Source organism: Panthera onca, chromosome A1, assembly GCF_046562875.1.
Source record: "Panthera onca isolate mPanOnc1 chromosome A1, mPanOnc1 haplotype 2, whole genome shotgun sequence".
Lineage (NCBI taxonomy): Eukaryota > Metazoa > Chordata > Mammalia > Carnivora > Felidae > Panthera > Panthera onca.
Genome location: NC_138339.1, coordinates 158,891,112 through 158,917,055, shown reverse-complemented (window position 1 = coordinate 158,917,055; position 25,944 = coordinate 158,891,112). Strand labels below are relative to the sequence as shown.

The 25,944-nt window shown below is 47.8% G+C and overlaps 1 protein-coding gene across 1 annotated transcript in view; it reads left to right on the top strand.

The window, feature by feature from the left end:
- CUL4A (cullin 4A) overlaps positions 1-21,588 on the top strand; it is a 46,671-nt gene extending 25,083 nt beyond the window's left edge. Inside the window, exons 10-20 of the mRNA XM_060636632.2 lie at positions 1,005-1,123; positions 3,497-3,689; positions 4,943-5,047; positions 5,357-5,467; positions 5,551-5,636; positions 6,052-6,159; positions 12,633-12,746; positions 13,762-13,867; positions 14,027-14,199; positions 18,298-18,450; positions 19,986-21,588. Of these exons, the coding sequence (XP_060492615.1) occupies positions 1,005-1,123; positions 3,497-3,689; positions 4,943-5,047; positions 5,357-5,467; positions 5,551-5,636; positions 6,052-6,159; positions 12,633-12,746; positions 13,762-13,867; positions 14,027-14,199; positions 18,298-18,450; positions 19,986-20,081 (1,364 nt within the window). The 3' untranslated portion in view covers positions 20,082-21,588. The remainder of the gene's footprint in view (positions 1-1,004; positions 1,124-3,496; positions 3,690-4,942; positions 5,048-5,356; positions 5,468-5,550; positions 5,637-6,051; positions 6,160-12,632; positions 12,747-13,761; positions 13,868-14,026; positions 14,200-18,297; positions 18,451-19,985) is intronic.
- The last annotated feature ends 4,356 nt before the right edge of the window (positions 21,589-25,944 follow it).

Sequence of the window (25,944 nt, the reverse complement as noted above, 5' to 3'; positions counted from 1 at the left end):
CCAGGTGCAGATCTGGATCTCTGTCCTTCTGCACTGGGAATCATTCACACGGACGAGGTCTGGATTTACTGTCCATCTAAAGCAAGTGTGTTCAAACCCTATACTAGGTATTTTCTGAAAGGAGTCTTAGGATGAATGACTTTAAGTAAATAGTAGAAATTTGCATAAAGTCTTCCAAGAACATGGCAAATTATGTACAAGCTTAATCTAAATTTTATTAAGAGACATTTGAAAACTGAGAAGCTGTAGTTTTTGAGTTCTTGAAGAAAGACATTTAGGGTTTCAGGAGGATAAATTATAAAAAATTATTTGCAAAAAAAATTATTTGCATCACTAGGTCAGAATGTAATTTGGAGAAATAAACATTCAGAGCCCTTGCTAAAGATGTGTGATTCTGGCCCCAGGACGCACCTGTGTGCACCTGTTTCCCTCCTTTGATGTGTGGACACTGTGCCCACGTGACAGAAGAACCTGAGACTTGAGTCACATGGCTCACACCTCCCCACGCCTGGCCTCGCAGCCTCTGCAGGGCTGTCACAAAGCAGACATCTTAGACAGTTTTCTCTTCCTGATTTCCGTACTGTTTTAGAAAGGCTTCGTAAAAATCTAAATACCTAAAACAGGAAAACCCCTGAAAGTGCTATGTTAAATAACTTCAGAATCCCCAACAGACAGCAGACGCTTCTCTCCCACAGCTTATCGCATAAGTGGATAGAGTGGATGACCTGACAGGTTAGACTCGGGCCCCCAGATCTGCTCTCTGAGTGATGATAGTGAGAGGTGCCCAGGGGCGCTGCCCTGGCTGCTGTGTTAGTGGGACCGGGGCTCTGGCGACCTGAATTGAGCAGCACGGCCGCTAGCGTCCTCTGGCGGTGGGGCCTGGCCAACGGGGCCGCGTAGGACTGTTTCTCACCCACGGAGGACAGGGGTCGGCCCCACACTTGTGAGGCGCCCGTTCACACATGGACCCCCGAGCCGCGCTAACGCTCGCTGTGCCGTCGCAGGGCTCGACCAGCTGCTGGACGAGAACCGAGTGCCCGACCTCACCCAGATGTACCAGCTGTTCAGCCGCGTGAAGGGTGGGCAGCAGGTCCTGCTGCAGCACTGGAGCGAGTACATCAAGGTGCGTGGGGCTGTCGTGATGCGCGGTGACCGCGCCTGTGGATGGCAGCGTCCTGTCTCCCGGCCGTGTGGCTCCCCACATGGGGAGGGGCTCTTCTCGAGGCGGGGGCTCGGGTGGACGGCAGTCTCGCGTTTCCTCCCCAATGAGGCAAACCTTTTCTGAAAGATGGCCCCGCCCGTGAGCACCCCACAGCCAGACGTCATTAAAGGCTGCCATCGGTCACCTGCCTGGGCTCCGGTGCCACGTACAGCCACAACTTTCAAAAAGTCGCATTTCTGTGCATCTGATTTTTAAACACCTCATGCCTTTGCTCATCGACCGTGAAAATGGTTACACGTTTTGGTGTATCCATTTGGTGGCATGTGTGCTGCCACGTCTCCCACCATCCAGATCCGTTATTGTCACAGTGCTGTGATGTTTCTGTGACGCGTCTGTATACGGTCATGGGAAGGCAGCAGCAGGGCCCTCATGCTGACGGAGGGGGTGGGAGCACACAAGGCTGTGCCGGTGACAAGTCGGGGGAACAGCATACTCTGGGGCGGGGGCGGGGGGGGGGCAGCCTGGAGAAGCTGGATGCAGTGTGCCAGTGCCAGGATCCTGGTGGTGATACCATTCTGCAGCTTTGCCGGATAGTGCCATCAGGGGGAGCTGAGCCAAGTGTAGGAGGGATCTCTGTTCTTTCCGCTGCACGTGAATCTGTAGTGATCACAGAAAGTTCAGTTATATAGAAAGGATGATGGAAAGCTTGCACGCATGCTGTATGGAATAATCAGTCCTAAGATCGCTTATCTGCCTCCACGTGGGAAGCTCATGCCCGCAGGCACAACCCCCTGATACTTTGTACACAACAACATGGAGCTGGACGTGGTTACCAACTCACGCCAGCAACAGAGCTGTATGTTCCAAAAAGATTGGAGAACGAGGGCTTTGCTGACGAGTAGCCCTAGGAGCAGGAACGTGTGCTGAACGCGAGAGCTCCCCTGTACACATGCAGTCCAGGTCTTAGAGATCAGTGGTGTGACCGCTGTTCCTGAGTGTCTGTCAGCGACATGCAGTCACACTGACAGGAATGGAGATTATGTTCGACACTGTGTCGTTATCACAGTGAAGCTGATCCCTGGCAGCGTGTGTGTGTTATTTTTAAATGCACTCGGTACAAAAGTGTACGGAGGAAAATCCCTTCCACCCCTGCTGGGCATACCGTGTCCCTCTCCAGAAGGGATCGCTGCCAGTTTCATTTGTACCATTTCGCCAGTAATCTGCCTTCACTTATGTATAGGATACGTAAGTATGTGTACGTATGCTATTAAGACCAGTTTTCCCAAAGTACATATCTGAAAAGACGAAATTGGACTGAGGGAATTTTGAAGATCTTACTGGCTTTATTTGGTACCATCCAGCCGATAGAAAGGAGCCTTGGGGAGCTGTGTGATAGGGAAGCCTTTTATAGACAGGATGGGGCAGGACCAGGAAGTTATCCTGGCAAAGACTGATTGCTTGTGGCAAGGTCACCTTCCTGAGGGGATGACAGGGAACCGTCTGGCAGATGACGTCACTAGTGTTGACAAGCCTAGTGATTGAGTGCTTGAAGACTCTGTTCCTCGGAGGGACCAAAACCTCAGTTAGGTCAGGTGTTAAGCCCTGGTTTGCTGACGTGATGCTTAGCACAGTGACTCCATTTGGGGCCTGCTGTCTCTGTCCCTTCTCTAAACACATCAAATAGTATAATTGTATCTACCAAAGTTTATATCATCAAACAGCTAACTATTATTGTCACATAATAGACTTCTAGTGATGTTTAATATAGCATTTTTCAATTAAAAATGCAGCCTAAAACTGGGCTTTGGTTAGCAGTGGGAGAAAAAGGAAACTCTAGTCAAGAAGTCCAAGTAGGTGTGTTGGGTTAATGGGAACGTCTGAGAAATTTGTAAGTGAAAGTTTTCAGGTTTTTTTTAAATGTTAATTTATTTTGGGCAGGGGGTGGGGGTTGGTTGGGGAGGGCAGAGGGAGAGAGAGAATCTCCACGGAGCCCAATATGGGGCTTGAACTCACGAACTGTGAGATCATGACCTGAGCTGAGATCAAGAGTTGGATGCTCAACCGACTGAGCCACCCAGGCGCCCCAGTAAAAGTTTATTTTTGTTTTTGTTTTTAAGCAGTGGACATTTTCCCACTAATTCACAAATTCTTTCAAAAGCAGAATTCAAACACTGAAGCGTTAATTGTATATTCACTTAACTTCTTGAACGTACACTGAATTTGTGGAACTTTTGAAACGATTTGGTATTTAACACCAACGGTGATTATTAAAGTCTCAGGAGAACATGTATGGTGCCGTTACCTGCCACTGATGCAGTGTGTGTGTTCTTGTAGACTTTCGGGACAACAATTGTCATCAATCCTGAGAAAGACAAAGATATGGTACAGGACCTGCTGGATTTTAAGGACCGAGTGGACCACGTGATAGAAGCATGCTTCCAGAGGAACGAGAAGTTCATCAACTTGATGAAGGAGTCCTTTGAGACGTTTATCAATAAGAGGCCGAATAAGCCCGCAGAACTGATAGGTAGAAAACGTATTTCCAGACGTTGTTTTAATATGGGAAAAGAAAGCAGAACTTAAGCAAAACCTTTCCCCGGAATCTTTAAGCTCCCCTTGGGGAGGGTGGAGAAGGGTTGTGTGTATACGTATCGTGTGTGTAGAAGCACACACGGCACTTATAAGGGAGAACGGAGCAGTGATTTTGTCAAGTGGCAGCTTGATGTCACAGAAGAAGGAAGAGAGAGTACAGATGTGCTTCTGGTTCTGTCTGGAGCACGGCCGCTGATCTGCGCTCTGGGATCGGAAGAAGAGGGTTTGCTGTATAAGAGTGCCTCGGCGTTACGAGGGTGACGTGACCAATTAGCGTGGAGACGTTCGTGTGTCCCTGTCTTCGCGTTACCTCACCAGCATTAAAATAGGGTAAAATTGGATGTGGTCTTAAAAGATCACGTTTTAAGATGAAGCAGTTTTTAAATTATCACTTTATACAATTATGTCGTGATAATAGCAAAGCATATTTCGGGATTCATAGACTCTCACTAGTCAATGGAAGTTTTTAGGCAAAGGGCAAAGAAAGATGTAGTAAGTACAGTGATTCAGCGTTGAACTTCCTACTGTTGAGGGTATGTGATGGGGACGTGGGGTTCATTGTGCAGTTTCTACCTCTGTGTATGTTCAGAGGATTTCATAATGAAAAAATTGTGAAGGGAAAAAACTAATAAAAGCAGCGACGAAAGGGGCACCTGGCTGGCTCAGCCAGTGGAGCGTGCGACTCTTAATCTTGGTGTTGTGGGTTCAAGGCCCACATTAGTGTAGAGATTACTTAAAAAAAATTAAATCTTTAAAAAAGAAAAAGTCAGCAACCAAACAAAAAATTCACAAGGCAGTTTAGCTTGGCCTTCATACCACTTTCTGGATTGTGGTTTCTCCAGAGGTGGGTATTGAACTCCTGGAGTGTGGGCTTCTGGAAGGCATGGCCAATCTGTGGTCTCAGGTACGAGAGGCCTGTGTTCAGGGATGCTACATCTGGAAGGTGGGGCCCTCCCGTTGCTGGAGCAGCGGTATAATTATTTATCTCCCATGACTTGAAAATACTTGTCATAGAAAATTCACATGATCTGCCTTTTGTCATAAAATAATAGCTTTTTGGAAAGGTTCTAGAGTGTTGCTGTCTACTTTTTGCTTGTAGAAATTAAAGATGCTCTTTTTTTCTATTTAGGAAATGTATTATATAAGAAATACTTGTTTTTTAAATACTGTAAACTTTTACTCTCACAGCAAAACATGTTGATTCAAAATTGAGAGCGGGTAATAAAGAAGCAACAGACGAGGAGCTGGAGAGGATTCTCGACAAGGTCATGATAATATTCAGGTTCATTCACGGTGAGACACACTCTACGCTGTTCCTATTAACACTGAGCAGGGAGAGACGAGATGGTCAACACGTCTGTACATGGGCCCCCTCTTTTCCTTGAGACAGACAGACAGAAACACTCCCGCTTCCGTGTCAGCACGGGGAATGGAGGGGTGGGCGCCCATCGATGGCAGCGCGGGTGTCCTCCTATGGGGGCATCCCGCACAGGCCCCTGCCGAGCTCCCTGCGGCACAGCCGCCACTGGAGTCTCAGCCGGAGTGAGCAAGTGCGCGTTAATAGTCCAGCGTCTCACGCCATTTTCATTTGCTTATAAACAGGGAAAGATGTCTTCGAAGCATTTTATAAAAAAGATTTGGCAAAAAGACTCCTTGTTGGAAAAAGCGCCTCAGTAGATGCTGAAAAATCTATGTTGTCCAAACTAAAGCACGGTAAGCGTGTGGGCCCCGGGGTGTACCCTTCCCTGCGCTGGGCCTCGTCCCTGGGGGTGCTCACGCCTCCGCTTGTGTCCCAGAGTGCGGCGCAGCATTCACCAGCAAGCTGGAAGGCATGTTCAAGGACATGGAGCTGTCCAAGGACATCATGGTGCAGTTCAAGCAGGCAAGCTCTGTTTGTTTCACGTGGGACAGCCGAACAGGAGCCACCCCGCTTTAAGTTGTGTTGGGGGGGGTGTCAGCCAAGGGAAAACCCTCCGCCTTGAGAATCATACATGTCCACATGTCCAAATAACTGAAATTCAAAATGAAAAAGAAAAGTAATCCCTAAAAATGTTTAAAAATTTTTGATTTAAAGAGGTGTGCTAGTGTCCTGTATTGGTAACATAACCAAGAAAGAAAAAATATCCCAAATGACTTTGGAACATGTTGCATGGCTTCAGTGGGATGCGTTCTTGGGACTAGGTGCAAACACATGTTGAACTGTGGTTTGAAAATTACACTGTTTACTCTTTTACGAACTAGTTATTTTTGATGACATTCTGCAGTAACTGTTTCCTCTTGGTTTTCTTTGTCTTTAGTATATGCAGAATCAGAGTGACCCAGGTTCTATAGATCTAACCGTGAACATACTTACGATGGGGTACTGGCCAACATACACACCTATGGAAGTGCATTTGACTCCAGAAGTAAGTGTTTCAAAGAGTGTTTGCCTTTTATTTTTCATATATCAGTGTTGCCAAAGTACTGTGGACTGCTTTGGGGTTTTTTTGTTTTTAATGTTTATTTTTGAGAGAGAGAGAGCGCAAGCAAGGGAGGGGCAGAGAGAAAGGAAGACACAGAATCTGAAGCAGGCTCCAGACTCTGAGCTGTCAGCACAGGGCTCAAACTCACAAACCGTGAGATCATGACCCGAGCCAAAGCCAAGAGGTGGATGCTTAACCAACTGAGCCACCCAGTCACCATGCAGTAAATTTTAAAAAGTATTTGGGGAAAGGGCACATGGGTGGCTCAGTCAGTTAAGTGTCCAACTTTCAGCTCAGGTCATGATCTCATGGTTCATGGCCTCTGTGCTGACAGCTCAGAGCCTGGAGCCTGTTTCAGATTCTGTGTCTCCCCCACTGTCTTCTCTGTCCTTCCCCTACTCATGCTCTATGTCTCTCTCCCAAAAATAAACATCAAAAAAATAAAAAAGATAAAAGTGTCTGGGGAATAGTTATGGAAACCAAATACATTAAGTGTTTTATTTATTTTTGAGAGAGTGTGTGTGCGCGTGTGCGTAAGTGGGTAAGGGGCAGAGAGAGGGGGACAGAGGATCTAAAGTGGGCTCCCCGCCGACAGCAGAGAGCCCAGTGTGAGGTTCGAACTCAGACCTTGAGATCATGACCTGAGCCAAAGTTGATGCTTAACTGACTGAGCCCCCCAGGCACTTGCCCTGTGGACTTCTTACACATATACCATGCACAGAGATGCTACCTGTCACGGAGTATTTAACGAGAGGTTTTTTTAAATCACAGAAGTAAAACTGCAGGGTCCTCATAGCCTCTGGAAAACAGCATTTCACCATGACGGCCTGTGTCCCCTGGCTGGTTTGGGGTGGAGCTGGGAAGAAAACAGCAGGGACAAGGGCCTTCTAGAAAGGACCAAGAAAGGCACCTGGGAGCCCAGGCTGGAGACAGCCTGTCCTGAGGCTGTTTGTTCCGTTTCCAAGACTCTCTGTTTCAGGGTTTTCTTCTGTTTCTGACTCTGCTGGTTGGTCTTTGTGGTTGTCTCCTTTTTGTGTTTGTTTTAACTGGTTATTGAAGTACAGTTGATGCACCGTGATACTTGTCTTCTCCTGTGGGCCCTCCACCTCTACTCTAGACGCTAACGTTCCCAGAGCCTGTCAGCTCCCTTCTCAGCCCACACAGGCCCTCAGCCTCCAGCCTGTGAGTCCGTGGTCCTGAGCACATATGCACCAACGTCCCCAGGCTCAGACGCCCCAGATTGCTGCGGTCCCCTCCTCCCTCCCCAAGCAACTGCTGTCTGCAGGTGCCACAGCTGTGTCCTGAGCTGCCTGCGGGCTCTATGCCCCTCAGTTCCCACGTTCTCCAGGGCTTCTGTGCCCCCCTCCAGAAAACCTCACTCCAGAAAACCACCTCCAGAAAGTGAGCCACCTCCAGAAAACCTCACTCCACCCCCATCCGTCCTCAGCATTTGACTGCTGGTTAAGACTTCCCTCCCCAGACGCTTTCTCCAGAAAACCCTCCGTCGCCTCCTCACCCCGCTCACTGGGCCAGGCAGGTCCATCCTGGGTGTGTCTCTTGTGGCACTTTGAGTTTGTTTGCTTCTTATTTTGAGGTGATTCAGACTTACAGAGACTTTGCGAGAATAGTTCAAAGCATTCCCAGAACGTGTTGCCTGTGTTTTCAGCACTGACACTTGAGAGGCTACATCATACCTCCTGCACCTAGTACTTCAGTGGGTACCTCCCAGAGACGCTCTCGAGTCAATTACTGCCGTAACAGTTTTATCCCAGGGGGAGGGAGCCCTCTCTGCTTTTGTCCAGACACCATCCAGGCCCCACACCACAGTTACCCTGTTCCCCTTCCCCGTATCACCTACACCAGCCTCTTCTTTCTTAACGTTCACACATCCCAAAACCGCACACCAGTTTTCATGAATTATGTCCACTGGGCTCATCCAGCAAGGGTCCCACACAATTTGCTCAGCCAACAGCACATCAGGAGGTACCTGCTGTCTGTTTGCCCCCGTCTGTTGGTGTCCCATGTTGTCGTTGGTTAAAGCTTTAGCTGGCTTCTCTGTGTGGTTAGTGTTTCTCCTGTTGTACTTTTGAAGTAATCTGTGGGAAGGTACGTGGACGTGGTGTGGACCTCCTCTCCCCCACCAGATTCTCCTGCTGGGCGATCTCTGCTCAGATCCACTTTCGCCTTGGTCAACAGTGACCGTCTCTGTCCTCCTCTGGACAGACTCGCGGACTCCTGGTTGCTTGCTCCGATGCCCCTGTTGTCTGCCATCCAGCTGCTGGAGCCCCTGTCAGCTCCTCTGTCCTTGTACTGGCCCTCGTGGTTTCCTGGTACTTTTTTGTTGTCTAGCAAGAGATGTTGAAGGCTTACTGTACTGGCCTTTGTAAAAATACGCCCACAGTGTAAACACAGGGGAGGAAGCCATGGGGGAAGCGGACTGCAGCTCACCATTTCAAGCCGTACAGCTGAGCAGCACCTGCGTCCAGTGCAGAACTTCGTCATTGTGGCAAACAGAACCCTGCCCCCGTGGAGTTGAGCGTTCACTCCTGCTCCAGTGTCCAAGCCTGGGCACCTGCTGGCCCGCTAACGAGGGACTTGCCCACTCTGGGTTTTAACATAACTGCAGTCACACTTGGTGGCCTTCCGTGTCTGACCTCTTCCACTCACCGTGCGGGTTCCACGACGTGTAGCCCACATCGTGCTTCCTTTATGAGGCTGAATGATGTTCCACTGTGTGTGTGGACCAAGTTCTGTCCCTCCGGCCAGCTGGCTGGCCACGGACACTTGAAAGGTGCGTTTACCTTTTGGCCACTGTGAATAACGCTGCCGTGAGCACAAGCGTGCAGAAATCTGTGTCCCGGTTTTCAGAGCCTCTGGTACACACCCAGGAGTGGAGATGCGGGTGAGAAGCTGGTTTTCCACTGCAGCTGCAGCCTGTTACATTTCCATCAGCAACACGGCTTCCAGTTTCCCCATATCCTCCTCGGTATTTGTTATTCTGGCTTTTGATCGGAGCCATCTTCGTGGGTATGAATTGGTATCTCGTTTTGGTTAGATTTGCTTTTCCCCAATGAATGATGATTTTGTCGAGCATCTTTTCGTGTGCCTATTGGCCACCGTAGCTCTTCTGTGAAGAACTTTCTATGCAAGTCCTTTGCCCATTTTTTACTTGTGTTATCTGTTGCTAAATTTTAAGAGTTCTGTGTATATTCTGGGCACTAGATCCTTATCAGATATGTGATTGGCAAATATCTTCTCCCATTCTGTGAGATATCTTTTTACTCTTTTGATAGTGTTCTTTGCATAAAATTTTAGAGTTTTTGTAAAGTCCAGTATGTTTTCTGTTGTTACTTTTGTTGTCATATCTAAGAACTGTTGCCACATCCAAGGTCTTGAAAATTTACCTCTGTTTTCTGCTAAGAGTTTTATCGATACTCTTACATGTGGGTGGGTCTCTGTTCCATTTTGAGCCTGGGATTGTTATTGGCACATAATAAGCACCCAGTGTTAGCTGCTGTCCTCTTACCATGATGATTATGGCCACTTCTAGGAGTTAATCGCAAGGAAAAAGTTTTTAGGAAGTTCATCACCATATTAGCTAGCTTTTATTGGTTGAATGTCATATGGCACCAAGTATGTTTTCTTTTTTTGCAAATTATTTGTTAAGTTGACTTCACACCCCCGGTGCAGAGCCCAACATGGGGCTTGAACTCATGACCCTGAGATCAAGAGTTGGATGCTTAACCCACTGAGCCACCCAGGCACTTCTAAATATGTTTTCTGAGAGAGTCGTTGTCTTTTGGATATATACTACAATACTTAGAAACGAAATGATAATTGTGCCTGGGATCTGATGTGGTTGAATGTGGGTGTGGGTGATAGTTCTGAAGTGTGAGGATGGGGTTGCTGGGCAGATGCAAGGCCGACGGGCATCCTGACCAAAGGCACCGCTTGGACAGAGCGCAGAGGAGCTGACAGATGCCCCAGGCAGGGAGAGCGGGCCTTCGCTCCCTCGCACCTGCAGATGCCCTGAGCTCTCTGTCCAGAGGGGGACAGTCACAAGTTGCTATGAATGCCCTCAGAGCCAAGAGCAGTTGGAGAAGGCCTCTGTGTGAGGAAGGGGCTCTAAAGATGACCAGGGGGTTACTGAGGGGTGTCCCTAGGCGGAAGCCTGAGGGTAGACAGCACAGCGTACTCGTCCAGTGGGGGAAGCACAGGACAGGCCAGTGCAATCAGTGGTTCTGGAGGACAGGACCTTGGCAAGCCTTGGAAGGGTTTTACTCTTTATTTTTATTTCTTTTTAATGTTTGTTCACTTTAGAGAAAGAGCATGTGAGCTGGGGAGGTGGAGAGAGAGGGGGACAGAAGATCTGAAGTGGGTTTAGTGCTGACAGCAGAGAGCCAACGTGGGACTTAAACTCATGAGCCCTGAGATCATGACCCGAACCAAAGTCAGACGTTTAACTGAGTCACCCAGGTGCCTCAGAATCTTTTTTTTTTTTTAGTTTATTTTTGAGGGCGGGGGGAGCATGCACACATGGTTGAGCGTAAGCAGAGAAGGGGCAGAGGAAGAGAGAGAGAGAGAGAGAGAGAGAGAGAATTCTAAGCGGGCTCTACCCTATCAGCGTGTGGGTTTGAACTCACAAACCGTGAGATCATGACCTGAGCCAAAATCAGGAGTCAGGCACTTAACCGATTGAGCCACCCAGGCGCCCCAAGAGTTTGACTCTTTATCCTAAGAACTTGGAAGCAGCCAAGGATGCTGACAGGGCAGTGAGCAGAGTGCAGACTATCTGGCACACAGGACCCTGAGGGCGCCCATGTGTCCGGGGTGGAAGGTAGACACACCAAGGAGACCTTGGAAGGAAAGGACATGAGACAAAGACACGGGGGTCTAAGCCATTAGTCACCGAGGGCAGGGAAGCCGCCTCTCACAAAGCTATTTCTCTGATCGAAGCCTGATAAGAAGAACCCATTGGATTTGGCAGCACAGACCATTGGCTATCCTGGCTGCAGAGCAGTGAGAATGTCGAGGGAACCAAGCAAAGAAAGTGAGAGGGAGTGTGTGGGACACCAGAAAATGCACCCTGAAACACTGTCAGACAGCAGAACCCGTCTGTAACTAAGCAGGAGGCCAGGGGTGGGGAGGGCTGGACACCGGGAGAAGGAGGAGGGGCTTCAAAGGAGTGAGACCACAGCAGTAAAGAACTGTGAGAGGGATGCCTGGGGGGGGCTCAGTCAGTTGAGTGTCCAACTCTTGACTTCGGCTCAGGTCATCATCTCAGGGTTCATGAGTTCGAGCCCCGCGTTGGGCTCTATGCTGACAGCTCGGAGCCTGCTTGGGATTCTCTTGCTCTCTCTCTGCCCCTCCCCTGCTTGCTAGAGCACTCTCTCTCTTCTCTCTCTCAAAAATAAATAAACTTGAAAAAAAAGAACCACGAGGGGCGCCTGGGTGGTTCAGTCGATTGGGTACCTGACTTCAGCTCAGGTCATGATCTCATGGTTCATGGATTTGAGCCCCGCATTGGGCTCTGTGCTGACAGCTTGGAGCCTGGAGCCTGCTTCAGATTCTGTGTCTCCCTCTCTCTGCCCTCCCCCCACTTGTGCTCTTTCTGTCTCTAAAATAAATAAACATCAGGGGCGCCTGGGTGGCGCAGTCGGTTAAGCGTCCGACTTCAGCCAGGTCACGATCTTGTGGTCCGTGAGTTCGAGCCCCGCGTCGGGCTCTGGGCTGATGGCTCGGAGCCTGGAGCCTGTTTCCGATTCTGTGTCTCCCTCTCTCTCTGCCCCTCCCCCGTTCATGCTCTGTCTCTCTCTGTCCCAAAAATAAATAAAAAACGTTGAAAAAAAAAAAATTTAAAATAAATAAACATCAAAAAAAATTAAAAAAAAAAAAAAAAAGAAGAAGAACCACAAGAAAGTTTAGAAGGTAGGAGAAATCCTCCCAGAAAGTAACGATGGAAACAGTGGCACGTCATGCCTCCTAGACAAGACTGTCTCCGGTGCTTTCCAGTGCCCTCCCAGCCTCACCACAGCCTGCTTCCCAGCACCCTCCCAGCCTCACCACAACCTGGCAGGACACAGCTGGGCCTGCAGACGGTCTCTGTGGTCTTGACTGCATGTGCCACTGGCCAGGGGAGCCACAGCGTGGGCTGTGGAGACTGAGGAACACAACCTGTCTGTGCATTAAGTACCACTTGAAGCAACACCCATGTGGGAAGCAGACCCCAGTGTGCCAGAGTGGCAGACATTTGCATAGGTAACAGAATAATCCAAAGAAACACTGTCAAAATACAGAACTGATCTTTTCATTCAGCTGTGAAAAATTTTGAAAGCTTTGTAAATTAAGCAGTATGTGGTTCTTTGGATGTGTGGTGTTTAGCATAATTAAACTTATTGTTTTCCTGTGCTTGGCAGATGGTTAAACTTCAGGAAATATTTAAGACATTCTATCTTGGAAAGCACAGTGGTCGAAAACTTCAGTGGCAAACCACGTTGGGCCATGCTGTTTTAAAAGCAGAGTTTAAAGAAGTAAGTTCTTTGTCTGTTTCATAGACAAATAACATATAAATATGTTAATAGAATATTTTCAATTGTGGTTGATCTTTGGTAACAAACAAAGGAAAAGGTCATTCAGCATAACTCCATACTGCCTTTTCTTGGTCAACGATAATAAACAGCTGAAGGATTAATATTCCAATCAATAAAGTCAATAAAAATAGAAAGCATTTACCTAGCTGAAAAAAGAGCAAAGGAGTGCTCGCTTCAACAGCACATGTGCTAGAATAGGAATGATACAGAAATCAGCGCAGCGACCCGGAATGTGTGAAACTTCCAGGTTTAAAAAAAGAAGAAAGCAAAGGATGTGAAGAGGCAACTCATAAAAGCAAGACTAAGAAATCAAATTCATTGAAAACCTGCTCTATTTTTCTGCCAAACATTTGCAAATTACAGTCCAGTGAAATGCCACATTTCGAGTACTGATTGGTCAAGGCTAAAACCTCGAGGAACAGCGCCATACAGAGCATGCTTTGGTCTCACGTCTCCCGCCTCCAAAGTCACAGGCTTTGTTACAGTGGTGCCAGTTCCAGAAATTCATCATAGTAAAACGTTTTCACAGAGCAGTGAATAAGCCCGTTTGTCGCGGTGCTATTGCTAAAAGAGACGTTATACAAGAGGAAAGTGCAGACGGTGTTTTGATACCAGAAAGAAGCAGGTCACAAAACAATGCCTTCATGTTCCTGTTTAACTTCAGCTTTGTAAATAAGATTCAGTTGTATATACCAAGCAAAAAATTTACAGAATGACTACTTTGCTAGCTGTTACCATGCACTAGGCACCGTATCCTGTAAATCCTATGTGCATGGATACTACGTATGTAAATTGCATGTATCCTCTCCTGCCTCTGCAGACCGGGTGGGGCAGCCATGCTTCCCCACCTCCACCCAGAGAGGCTGGTCCTGGGGGTGAAGCCCTCTAGAGCCTAGCCGCTTTCCTGCACACAGAGCTCACAGGTTTACACGGGGTGCGTCCCATGCTCTTTCAGGGGAAGAAGGAGTTCCAGGTGTCCCTGTTCCAGACACTGGTGCTTCTCATGTTCAACGAAGGGGACGGATTCAGCTTTGAAGAAATAAAAATGGCCACAGGGATAGGTAAGAGTCCTCGCTCCGTGACTGTGTGGCCTCCGCGTGTCCTTGTTGTTAGAGATCAGCCCAGTATCTGCCCGTCACATGTGAGTGTGGGGTGTCTTTCACCATTGTCACGTGTCCTCATTTCGGTGCTAGTCTGTGCCCGATTCTCTCCCCGCCCAGAGGATGGTGAGCTGCGAAGAACGTTGCAGTCCCTGGCCTGCGGCAAAGCACGAGTTCTGGTTAAGAGTCCCAAAGGGAAGGAGGTGGAAGACGGGGACACATTCATGTTCAACGGGGAGTTCAAGCACAAACTGTTTCGAATAAAGATCAACCAGATCCAGATGAAGGAAACCGTACGTATAAGCTTTCTTGTGTCACTCACTGGGTACTTACCAAGGACTCATTCGTTTGTATGGTCAATTCCTAAGTCTTGTAAGAGCACTTTAACGTGGGAGGGGTGGTGAGGTGGTGGCTGTCACAGGCCCACTGGAGTTTGTAGCAGCGAAGACATTCTCAAGTGTCTCATGTCCAGGGCAGGTCCTGGACCACCGCCCTCAGGCCCTTCCAAACAAGGGAGCCCTTGCAGCCTGAAGTGCTGCCACGCGGGGGGGTGGGGGGGGGGGTGGGGGAGGCAGTGGGCCCTGGCATGTAAATGAGGAGAGGCCTAAAGGCACCAACCCATTCAGACAAGACCAGGGCAGCGTCACAGCTTCTTCACCCCCCGCAGTCGAGCGTGGTCGCTCCCTTACCTGGAAGTGTTCAGGTGGAGCCCGGTGGGAAAAGAAGTTCAGATTACACAAAAAGAAATGCAAAAGATCAGTAAGTATATGAAAGATGTTCATTCTCATCAGTAATTTTTTTAAATTCAAGTTAAAATAATACCCCAGGGCTGCCTGGGGGGCTCTGTCATCGAGCAGCAGACTCGTGATTTCATGGGTCCAAGCCCCACAGAGCCTCCTTGGGATTCCCTCTCTCTCACTCTCTCTGCCCTTTACCCACTTGCGTGCGCTTTTTTTTTTTTTTTTTTTTAATTTTTATGTTTATTTTTGAGAGAGAGAGAGAGAGAGAGAGCATAAGCAGAGGCAGAGAGAGAGGGAGGCACAGAATCCGAAGCAGCTCCACGCTCCAAGCTGTCAGCACAGAGCCTGAAGCAGGGCTTGAACCCACAAACCGCGAGATCATGACCTGAGCCGAAGTCAGTGCTTAACTGACTGAGCCACCCAGCCACCCCCGGTCTTTCAAATAAGTAAAAACTTTAATAAAATAATACTCCACTTTTCATCTGTCAACATGGGAAACGTTTAAAAGTTTGATGATATCCAGAGTCGGCAAGTATATGGGAAAACAGGCATTCTTTTTGTGCTTTTACTTTATTTTTAATGTTATTTTTGAGAGAGAATGAGGAGGGGAGGGATAGAGAGGGGGGACAAAATCCCAAGCAGGCTCTGAGCTGTCCAGCACGGAGCCCAACACGGGACTCGAACTCATGAACTGTGAGATCATGACCTGAGCCGAAGTCAGCACTTAACCGACTGAGCCACCCAGGTGTGCTTATTTCAAAGTGGGACTGTCACCTCTGTCCCCTGGAGATGACCTCTACTGCCACTTCGAAGTGCAGGTTTTTCCTGTGGTGTAAATGTCTAATCTTGTTTTTTCTGTAACGGGATCACTCTGCAGATGGCATTTATATGTGCCGTTGTACAGTCTGGTCTTGTTACTGTGGGTCTGCTTCCATGTCAGGACTTGGTTTCTCACGGGTGCAGAGTAGTTGGTCCTGTGTCCCTCAGGAGCTCGGCAGCACCCTTGGGGAAAGGCATTCAGGTGGTTTCGATCTCTACTGGAAATAAGGTTACATTAAACATCCTGTGTACCTATTAGCTTGGTTCTTCAGTATAAAATCTTTGCCCTGGGATTACAGGGTCAAAGAATGTGGACTTTGGTTAGTCTGGCCACTCTTTTCCAAATGGAAGCCTGACAGATCTTCCCAGATTGCAGTGTCCGGTTTCACAAGAGGGCCAGCCCTCCCTCTGCCCGCCCTGTTCTTACAGGCACAGATAGTTCATTGCCATTTTAGATTGAATTTCTTTGAGCATCTTTATGCCATTGAGTAGCTTATGCACATCATGTCTTTCTGATCTTTAATTCTTCATGTTTTGTTTTTTAATATTTATTTTTGAGAGAGAGAGAGCGTGGGGGAGGGGCAGAGAGAGAGGGAGACACAGAATCCGAAGCAGGCTCCAGGCTCCGAGCTGTTAGCACAGAGCCCGACGCGGAGCTTGAACTCACGAACCCAAGATCATGAGCTGAGCCGAAGTCGGATGCTTAACTGACTGAGCCACCCGGGTGCCCCTAACCCAATGTTTTTTTTAAAATTACTTGTACTTTTCTATTAGTTTTTACATGTAAGTTTTTCTTTGAGCAACGTAGAAATTAATATCAAAAAGCAATCTAACTACTCTTCCTGTTCTAAAACTGAATTGGAAATACCGTTCTCTGACAACTTATTTGAATTGTCACCTTTGTTATATATTAAATTCACATATTACGAGTCAGTTTTTAAATTCTCTTCTACAAATTCTATTGATTTCTTTCATATCCAGGACCCAAATTCTTTTAGTTAATTTACCCATTCCTATAAATTTATTCTCCCAGTAAGTTTGAGAATAATTTTATTGTGTCTTTGCCCTCCAAATAAGAACATTAACATTTTTTATTCAAAGTGCATTACACAGTTTTCAGTTTTTATTTTGGCTATACTAAATCTGATTCTTATCTGTGTATATATATAAATATAAGTCTCTTCTCTTCATGGGAGTTTTCTACTAAAAGTCTTGGCATATTTCTTATTAGATGATTCAACAAATACTCATTAAGCACCTACTAAGGCGTAGGTCCTCTGTGAAGCACTGAGAATTCATCCGTGAATAATAACTTATTCTTATAAATCTTGGTTTCAAGGAACTTTCAGCAGACAGGTACCAGATGATTACACATTGTTTAACTTACTACACTTGAGGTAGGAGACAAAAGCACAGTCCCACACCGTGGGTCAGGGAAGGCTTTCCCACCGAAGGCCATGCTGAGCCAGGTGAGGCCTGAGGAGGCAGGCCACAGACAGGTTATATACAGACTGGTCAGAGCTATGAAGAATTTGGGGAAGCCACTGAAGGTTTTAAGCAAGAAGGGCCAATAAAATGCTGGCACCTATTAAGGGGATCTTTTCTGTTTACATGTGTAACCAGTTATTGCCAGTATGTATATATTAACACCATTTACCCTTGTGTACTCTTCCTGTGTCCAGCCACTTCACGAAATTCTCGTTGGCTTTGATGGTTTTTCAGTTGATTTTCTCGGATTTTTGGATTCGTAGCTTATCTACAAATAATTACCACATGTCTGCTCCAATTTGCTATAGTTCTTTTGTTCTCTTACTGCGCAGCTAGAACTTTGAAAATCACATTTGTATGAAATAATGGTGCTACCAGGCTTTTTCTTCACTTCCTGATTTTTTTTATCTCAAGTGCCTGGAACATTAACCTATTTGGGGTGGTGGATCCCTTTGGAAGTGCGATGGAAGCGTGGCTTCTCCTTTTCTGAAACTCACTTACCTTACATGCAGGCACAGACCTGTCTCCTGTAGATCAAACAGGCCTCCAGTAGGTTGCTGTTAACTAACATGAAGTTGTTATCAGGAGCTGTGCTTTGCTTCTGGTAACAGCTTTTTATCATGTTCAGGTGGGGTTTTTTTCATTGCTATTTGTACGTTAATTTGTTTTAGATCAAGGATAGGTTTTCAGTTTTTTTGTGCCTTTGCAGTGTCTGTCAAGAGATCACATAATCGCTGTGACCTCAACACAACTGTGATGAAATTCATTCCATTCCTAGGTTTCCTGATGCTGAGCAAAGCTTGCATTTCTGGAATAAACTCTGGTAGCTATTGTGTTTTATTCTGCTTTCTCTTCTGTGCTACTGGATCTAATCCAGGATTATATACAGTTGATAGTGTTTTGTAGCTTTTTTATGAGGGGAATGTAACTTTACATTCTTTTTCAAGCTTTGGTACTGAAGTTGGGCTATTCTTGGGAAGCTAGGTTTTGCTAGAACAAATAAAAATGCATAACAGAATAGGATTTACCCAATGTTTGGCCTTTCTTTGCATCAAATTTTCTTATCAGGGGTGCCTGGGTGGCTCAGTTGGTTGAGTATCCAACTTGATTTCGGCTCAGGTCGTGATCTCACAGTCAGTCCTGAGATCAAGCCCTGCATCAGGTTCCGTGCTGAGTGTGGAACCTGCTTCAGATTCTCTCCCTCCCCTGCCTGTGCTCGAGTGTTCTCTCTCTCTCCCTCTGTCTCTCTCTCAAATAAGAAAAAAGTTTTCCATTAAACTCAACAATATGAAATAACACCCAACTGTATCTTTACACTTCACTTGTGTGTGTGTCTGTGTGCAGATTGAGGAACAAGCCAGCACCACTGAGAGAGTGTTTCAGGACAGACAATATCAGATTGACGCTGCTATCGTCAGAATAATGAAGATGAGAAAGACTCTTGGTCATAACCTTCTAGTTTCTGAATTGTATAATCAGCTGAAATTTCCAGTAAAGGTAAATGCACATTAGCTTAATTAAACTTAAAGTATTGCGCCGAACATTGAAAAAGCATGTTCAGTTCCTAACACATTAGAATCATTTGTCCTGCATTACAGGTGATCATTTACTACAGAAATCTGCTTGTGTGTGCACACCAAATGTCAAAAAACTGGCAAGTGGGGACAGTAGGGTTTTTATCCCAAATGCTCTTTGTAACCGTCCCAGGAACTAGAGGCCCCAAATCTGCCACGGCAGAGACGTTGTTGACACCTTGTTAGGAGGGGGAGGGGGCCGGGGCAGGTGCTGTAGCTCCAGGCAGGGTTTCTCAGTGGGGTGGCTATTCAGGTCATGCCCTGTGATTGCAGGGAAGTCCTACTAGCTGCTCATTTATTCAGCACTGACAAGCTCCAGAGCATTTTCTGTTTTGGTGATACCTCCTCATTTCTGTGCATGAGAAAGTCAACCCTGAATCCTGCCTGTGCCTGCGTGTTTCTAGGCCGGAGGGTTTCTGCCCTGGCTGTACTTGGAGCACTGACCAGGTAGGGAAGTGTTAGGAAGAGCTCTTGAAAACAGGCGCGTCCACCTGGGAAGTATGGGACTCGTGAGGCCTGGCCCTACAGAGACTGAGCCTGTGGGGTGAAGCTCCCTGGTTCTGCGGGGTCCCGTTGGGCAGAGGAGCAGCCGGCCCTCCATCCTCACTGAGGGTGTCAGGGTGAGCAGACACCGTGTTCCCCTGGGCGAGCACACGGCTGCCATGTCCTCTGCCACGCAGGTGTGGGCGCCCAGCCCTGCTGTGTACACCCTTCTTTCCCCCTCAGGCCAGAGCCAGCGCCCACTTTCCCTCTTACAGACGAGAGGCCCAGCAGTTACAGCACTGACCAGTGGGAGGCATATGCGGTGGCTGTAGCAGCCGGCTCTGCCCTGGCAGGACCTCGCGTGGGTCTCACTGCATCTCATGAATGCTCCATCCGTCACTCGATAGAAAGTTAGGCCTTTTGATGGAATGTGCCCTTGAAGGGAGAAGCTTGCTCATAAATGTCAACATAAGTGTGCTTTCTACCACGGCGGAGCCAGAGACGTCCTCGCGGGGCTCGCTTGTTATGGTGTCAGTCATCTGTGGACCTGTGGTTACACATCAGCAGCACATGCAGGAAATACAGGACTTGGGGACATGTCCTTGCAAAGGATGAAGCTGCCCTGAGATGTTACCAGATTCCCCTTTCAGACCAATGAAAATGTGCCACCCAGTAGGATGTGCCCTGCTTATGCGTTCGTTCGTGCTGGCAAAAAAGGGTTTTCATCTCCTCCCTCTCAGCCTGCTCAGACAGTAAATTCACACGAGAGTGCTTGAATCAAGAGGCCATGTTAGCATTGTCTCTGAAGGAAGGACTTGGATTGTCTTCATTTTATAATTTGGTTATAATTATAAATAGTTTACCTGTAGATACGTATATTTTATATAATTATAATTACTTGCTTCGCGCATATGTTTCCCCGTGTTTGTAAATTTACCGCCACTATAATTGAGGGGTTTCGTTTCTCTTTTTTAGCCTGGAGATTTGAAAAAGAGAATTGAATCTCTTATAGACAGAGACTATATGGAGAGAGACAAAGACAATCCGAATCAGTACCACTACGTGGCCTGATGTGTCGGCCAGCCGTGTTCTCTCAGCGAGACCCTAGAATGTATCTTCAGAGCGGTGAAGCATTTCTGTGCCGTTCCCAGGACTTCTGAGATTGAGCCAGCGTGGAGACTTTTGGATTAGAAGGAAAGGATGATTCTCAGATCACCCTTCACAGAGCTTAGGGGTTTGCCAGCGGCACGTGTGTCTTTCCTCCAGTTCTTCCTCTTACTCTTTTCGGTGTTTAAACTGTCGCAGCTGCTCGGGCAGAATGACTTTGAGATTGGACGAGAAGATATTGGGTAAAAGAGGTTCCTTTGTAAGGTGTTGCTTTTGTAGCAGAAAGCTGACAGCTTGGTGTGGGGTGTGTGTGTGCGTGTGATCACAGATGCACAGTTAGACCCTCCGTGCTGTGTCCATGGGCTGCAGAGTGGGCTGGTGTGCTCCTGAAGGCAGGGGCTCCTGGTGGATGGGCATGTAGGTTGGAAACCAGAGCCCTTCGTTGGTGAGCATTAGGAAGAAACAGTGTCAAGAACTGACTCCTCAGTTATACAACGTCGATACCGACATCTGTCCGTTTCCTTTATCTTCCATGTTTTTACACTCTGATGACAGACTTCCCAGAGCGAGGTTTCTCGGCGAGACCCCTCCTTGCCGAGACAGCACTGGGGGCATGCTCACTGCGGTGAACTCACGAGCGTCTGAGTTGCTTGTGAATTTTCTGTTTAGGGGTCCAGGGAGCAGTGTGATTGCACCCACTCTTCTAAGATTGTGTCTCGCAGCCCCTGCTCTTCGCACCGAGGTGACCGCTGTCTGGTTTCCTGACTGCAGTATTTGTACGATGGCGTACAGTCGCTCTAACAGAGTTTGGTTTGCTTTACAGCCTTACGCAGGGAAGCTTGTTGTCCACGCTGTGACCACTGTAAGGTGTGGTGGGAGACACTCGAGTCCTGATGTTGGGAAGGTGGTTTTGTCAAAAGATTAAAGGATTTTGTTGGCACCTGGTTTCATGTTGTGTGTGTACAGGTGAGGTTGTGTGGGGGCCGACGATGTCAGTACCGTGAACTGTAACAAAGATCCTTTTCTGGTAACATTTCAGAGTACTTTATATTTTACATAATAGCATGTTTCACTTTGATTAAAAGCTACCAAAGGAATTTTGATCATGGTATAAGTGTTTAAAGCAATATTTTCTGGGATATACCAAGTTTATATAATTTGATTTTGTGCTAAATTATTAAAAACTTCTCCCTTTTTGAAACATGCGTGTTTAAAATATGACATCTTATGGGTTTCCATGTGAAAATCTCGCCCTTCAAGTATCCTCATTATTTCTATATTTGTAAATTTTCATTTGTGAGTTCTATGATTTGTGGTCTACAAAGACCAAATAGATTTCTACTTCTTAAATTTTATGTTCATTATTTCTAGAGATTGTTAATATTGTAATTTAATGTAGACTTACTCTGAATAAAATTAGTTTAATTGGCCTTAAAATTACATTAATAAAACTCGTGCTGTGTGAACTACACATTCCTCCTAACTCTTTAGCGACTTAAACTTTGTGACCAGTACAGCGAACAGAGGAACCCAGCAGCAGGCCAGGCACGGTCACAGTCATCTCCCAGGAGATGGGCCATCGCACCCTTCTCCACCACAGACTGCACCCGGTGGGGCCGGCAGGCCGAGCAGACCGAGCAGATCACGCTCTCACAGATCAGGTAGCATCTGTGTTGTTGCAGTGAGAGGCCAGCGTGGCAGAGCAAATGGGACAGGGGAGACGAGGGCAGGGAAGGACACTTAGACGAGAGAGAAGCCGTGAAATGGGAAAGGAGGTGAGAGGATTTATGGATAAATGATTGCGTGCCCAGGAAATCTAAGAGAAACAACTAAAAAGCTGTGACCACAAAAAGAACAAAGCTTTTAACAGAACACAGAATTAGCAGGAAAGTCATGATATAACAGAAGATCACGTTTTCAGCAACAACAAAAAGTGACAACATGCCTCATAGCAAACAGAATATCCACATGAAAAGCATTTTCACGTAACTGAGGAGCACAGAGAAAACCTGAGTGAGGAAGAGGAGTGGCTGTTCTCACATTTATCTGTGCAGCATCTGAACGTGCCACACTCTCCCCTACTTCAGAACACAAACAGGGGCGCCTGGGGGGGCTCAGTCGGTTGAGCATCTCCGACTTCGGTTCGGGTCATGATCTCTCAGTCCGTGAGTTCGAGCCCCGCGTTGGGCTCTGTGCCGACAGTTCGGGGCCTGGAGCCTGCTTCTGATTCTGTGTCTCCGTCTCTCTCTGCCCCTCCCCCACTCATGCTCTGTCTCTGTCTCAGAAATAAACAAACATTAAAAAAAACACAAACAGGGTGATTCTAAAGCTAAAATTGAGGGGCATCTGGGTGGTTCAGTGGGTTAAGCGTTGGACTTCGGCTCGGGTCATGATCTCATGGTTTGTGGGTTCGAGGCCCGCGTTGGGCTCTGTGCTAACAGCTCGGAGCCTGGAGCCTGTTTGGATTCTCTGTGTCCCTCTCTCTCTGCCCCTCCCCAGCTCTTGCTCTGCCTCTCTCTCAAAATAAATAAACATTAAACAATGGTTTTTTAATTTTTTTTTAGTGTTTCTTCTCGAGAGAGAAAGAGTTTATGTGGGGGGAGGGTGGACGTGCTCTGGATGAGCTTCACCGCGATGTGGCAGCAGAGATGTGTGTGGGCAGCACATGCCCACTGCCATTTCCAGAAAGGAGAAAAGCCACAGCTGGAGGCAGGGTGGTCTCCGAGGGATCATTTTGAGAAAGTCGGTTCAGCAGCTTTGCGGGTGTCTGGGCATCATCCTGGGGAGGCCGGCCCCCTGAGCCAGGCGGGGGTGCCCCCAGGGTGGGCAGGAGAGGGCACAAGCCTGGGGTCGGCTCCAGAAGGGTGAAAAGTGTGAGTGTCTGGAGGCGGCTGGGCAAAGAGGGAGATGGGAGAGCCAGGACAGGGACCTGGAGAGAAGGTCCACCCCCTTGGCGTGTGCTCCAGAGAAGCTGGGATGCAAGGAGCAGGGCAGCTGGCCTGCAGGTGGCAGGGAGTGGGAGGCGGGCCCATGGTGAGGGGACCCAGGTGACAAGACGTCCAGCGGGTGCGGGGTGCAGGAAAGCAGGGCCTGGGGCAGCGTTGAGGACAGTGGAGGTGCGGGAAGAGCCTCCAGGACAGGGAGGCCAAGTCCAGGTGCCTCCCAGCATCACCTGCAGGGGAGAGGAGCGAGGGGAGGAACCAAGAGGCCTGACAGGGGAAGAGCAGTGACCAGTGCTAGGGTTCAGGGGGCTTGGCTTGCCGGGAGGTGAGCAGAAGGGGGCAGTCCAGGCGTCCCGGAGGTGGCCCCGGAGCCTCAGTTATGATGTGGGGTGACAGTCGCAGCGAACTAACTTACGAGCACATTTCTGACTTTGAGACACCTATACTGTCGACCCAACAGAGTCCACTGCCTGGTGATTATGCTGCTCACTGCATTGGCCTTGATAGAATTCCCAAGTGGCTTGTGTGTCAGTGGGGGTGTGAGTGGGTCAGCATGAGAGGGAGTGAGTGTGCAGGAGTGGGAGAGCAAGTGTGAGCTCAAGTGGGTGTGTGAGAGTGAGCTTGAGCAAGTTGCAGGGAAGCAAGCGTGAACTCAAGCGAGTGTGCGGGAGAGCAAGTGTGAACTCAAGCGGGTGTGCAAGAGGGTGAGCTCCAGTGAGTGTGCGGGAGAGCAAGCATGAGCTCAAGCGGGCATGCAGGTGCGCAGGGGAGCGGGTGTGCATGGGAGCAAGTGTGAGCTTGAGTGAGTGTACAGGGGAGCAAGTGTGAGTTCAAGCGAGTGTGCAGGGTAGTGGGTATACAGGAGAACAAGTGTGTGGGAGCTCGAGTGGGCGTGCGGGGGAGCGAGTGTGCCAAGGAACCAAGGAGGAAAGTTTGAGGAAAGAAATGGCCAGTCTTTGTGTTAGTAACCAGGGGCCATTGCAGGTGGTGCAGGGCGGTGGCGGGGGGGTGGTGGAGGGGGAGTGGGGGGGGATGAAGGCAGGGGCAAGGCAGGGGCGAGGCAAGGTTTCATCTGGATGAGGAAACGAGCAGAGGAAAGGGCTCAAGAGGGGAGAGAGGGGTCAAGCCTAGGGGCACATGTATGTGTGTGTATGTGTATTTGTATGTGTGCATGTTTGTGTGTGTACACACGTTTGTATATATGTGTTTGTATATTTGCGTGTGTGTTTGTGTGTATACACACGTGTGTTTATGTGTATTTGCGTGTGCGTGGGTGTGTTCTTGCTAGAACAGGCTGTAATGTAAAAGTAGGTACAGGTGGGGATAAAGGCAAAGCAACAGGCTGCAAAGCTGGGGAGACTTTTAAGGGTTTCTGTTACCAGTGATGCAGGAATCAAGGTCAGTTCCTTAGAAAGCAGAGATGTTGCATTTGACAGTGGACATGGTGTGCTGGGTCTGCTTCTCAGTGATGGAATGTTCTCAAGGCACCAGAGTCAATGGAGAGATATAGTTAAAGGCTGCAGGGTTTTTTTAATTTTTTTTTTTTACATTCATTTATTTTTGAGAGACAGAGAGAGAGTGTGAGCAGGGGAGGGGCAGAGAGAGAGGGAGACACAGAGTCTGAAGCAGGCTCCAGACTCTGAGCTGTCAGCACAGGGCCTGACACGGGGTTCGAACCCACGAACTGTGAGATCATGACCTGAGCTGAAGTCAGACACGTAACCAACTGAGCCACCCAGGTGCCCTGGCTGCAGTTCTGAAGTCAGATGCACCAGGGGCTAAAGCCTGGCTCTGTCACGATCTGGGTGCCCCTATGAAAATTACTTAAATTCTCTAAACTTGGTTTTCTTATATTTTATAAGGAGTTAAGGTGCTTATTATTAGCTCATGGGGTTGTTGTGAGTTGAAGCATACAAACATATTCCTAACTTGTACCCCTCCCACAAAAGGGCACGTCGGTGCACATCACAGATTTGCAGTGCAGTTCTCGGTTAGGAGAGACCTCCAGCATAAATCTGAAATCTGCCCACAGGAGGGCAGGAAAGTAAGGGGAGGGAATAAAGAGCAGAAATAAGAAAGACGAGACAGACACCCCCAGATAGAGAATTAAGACCAAGGTCCACATCATACACTAGACACACACTTTAAATAGAAAAACATGAAAACCAATCAGGAAAGCACTCCTCAGTGCTCACACGAACACCAAGTAGACCTTGGGACAAGGAGTATTCCCAGAGAGGAAGAGGCTGTTTCATAGAGAAAGGAGGCACTCATCAGATTTAACCCTGAATGTACCGGGCTCTTGTGACAGCATCAGAACGCATGGAGCAGAACCTGACGGAGCTGGAAAGAGCAAGCAGAGACACAGACAAATCCGTGAGTTCAGTCGGAGGCTTCAGAATTCTCTCGTACCTGACGAACAGGAAAAACACAGACCCACCTTATGGATAATTACACGATACTACACCCGACAGCAGCACATTCTTTCCAGTGCTTGGGGACATGCGTCAAGGTAGGCATACAGGGGGACATCAAACAAGTCTCATGCTTAAAAGGCCTGAAATTCTACAGAATATGTCTTCTGACCACAATGGAATTAAATTAGAAATCTTAAGAAATAATACTAAATAAAAATTCAAAATCTAACAGGAAGAGCACTGTTAATAACTAAATGCTTGGAAATTAAGCAACACACTCTTTCTTTGAAGATATTAAGTAATCTCTGGACCTAACATGGGGCCCAAACTTAACAACCCTGTGGGGAAAACAAAACAACTTATAACACTGAGATCAAGAGTCACACATTCCTCCGACTGAGCCAGCCCCAGCTGGCTTCTAAATAAATACGCCAGTAATTCTAAAACAGATAAAGTAAGTAAATGATA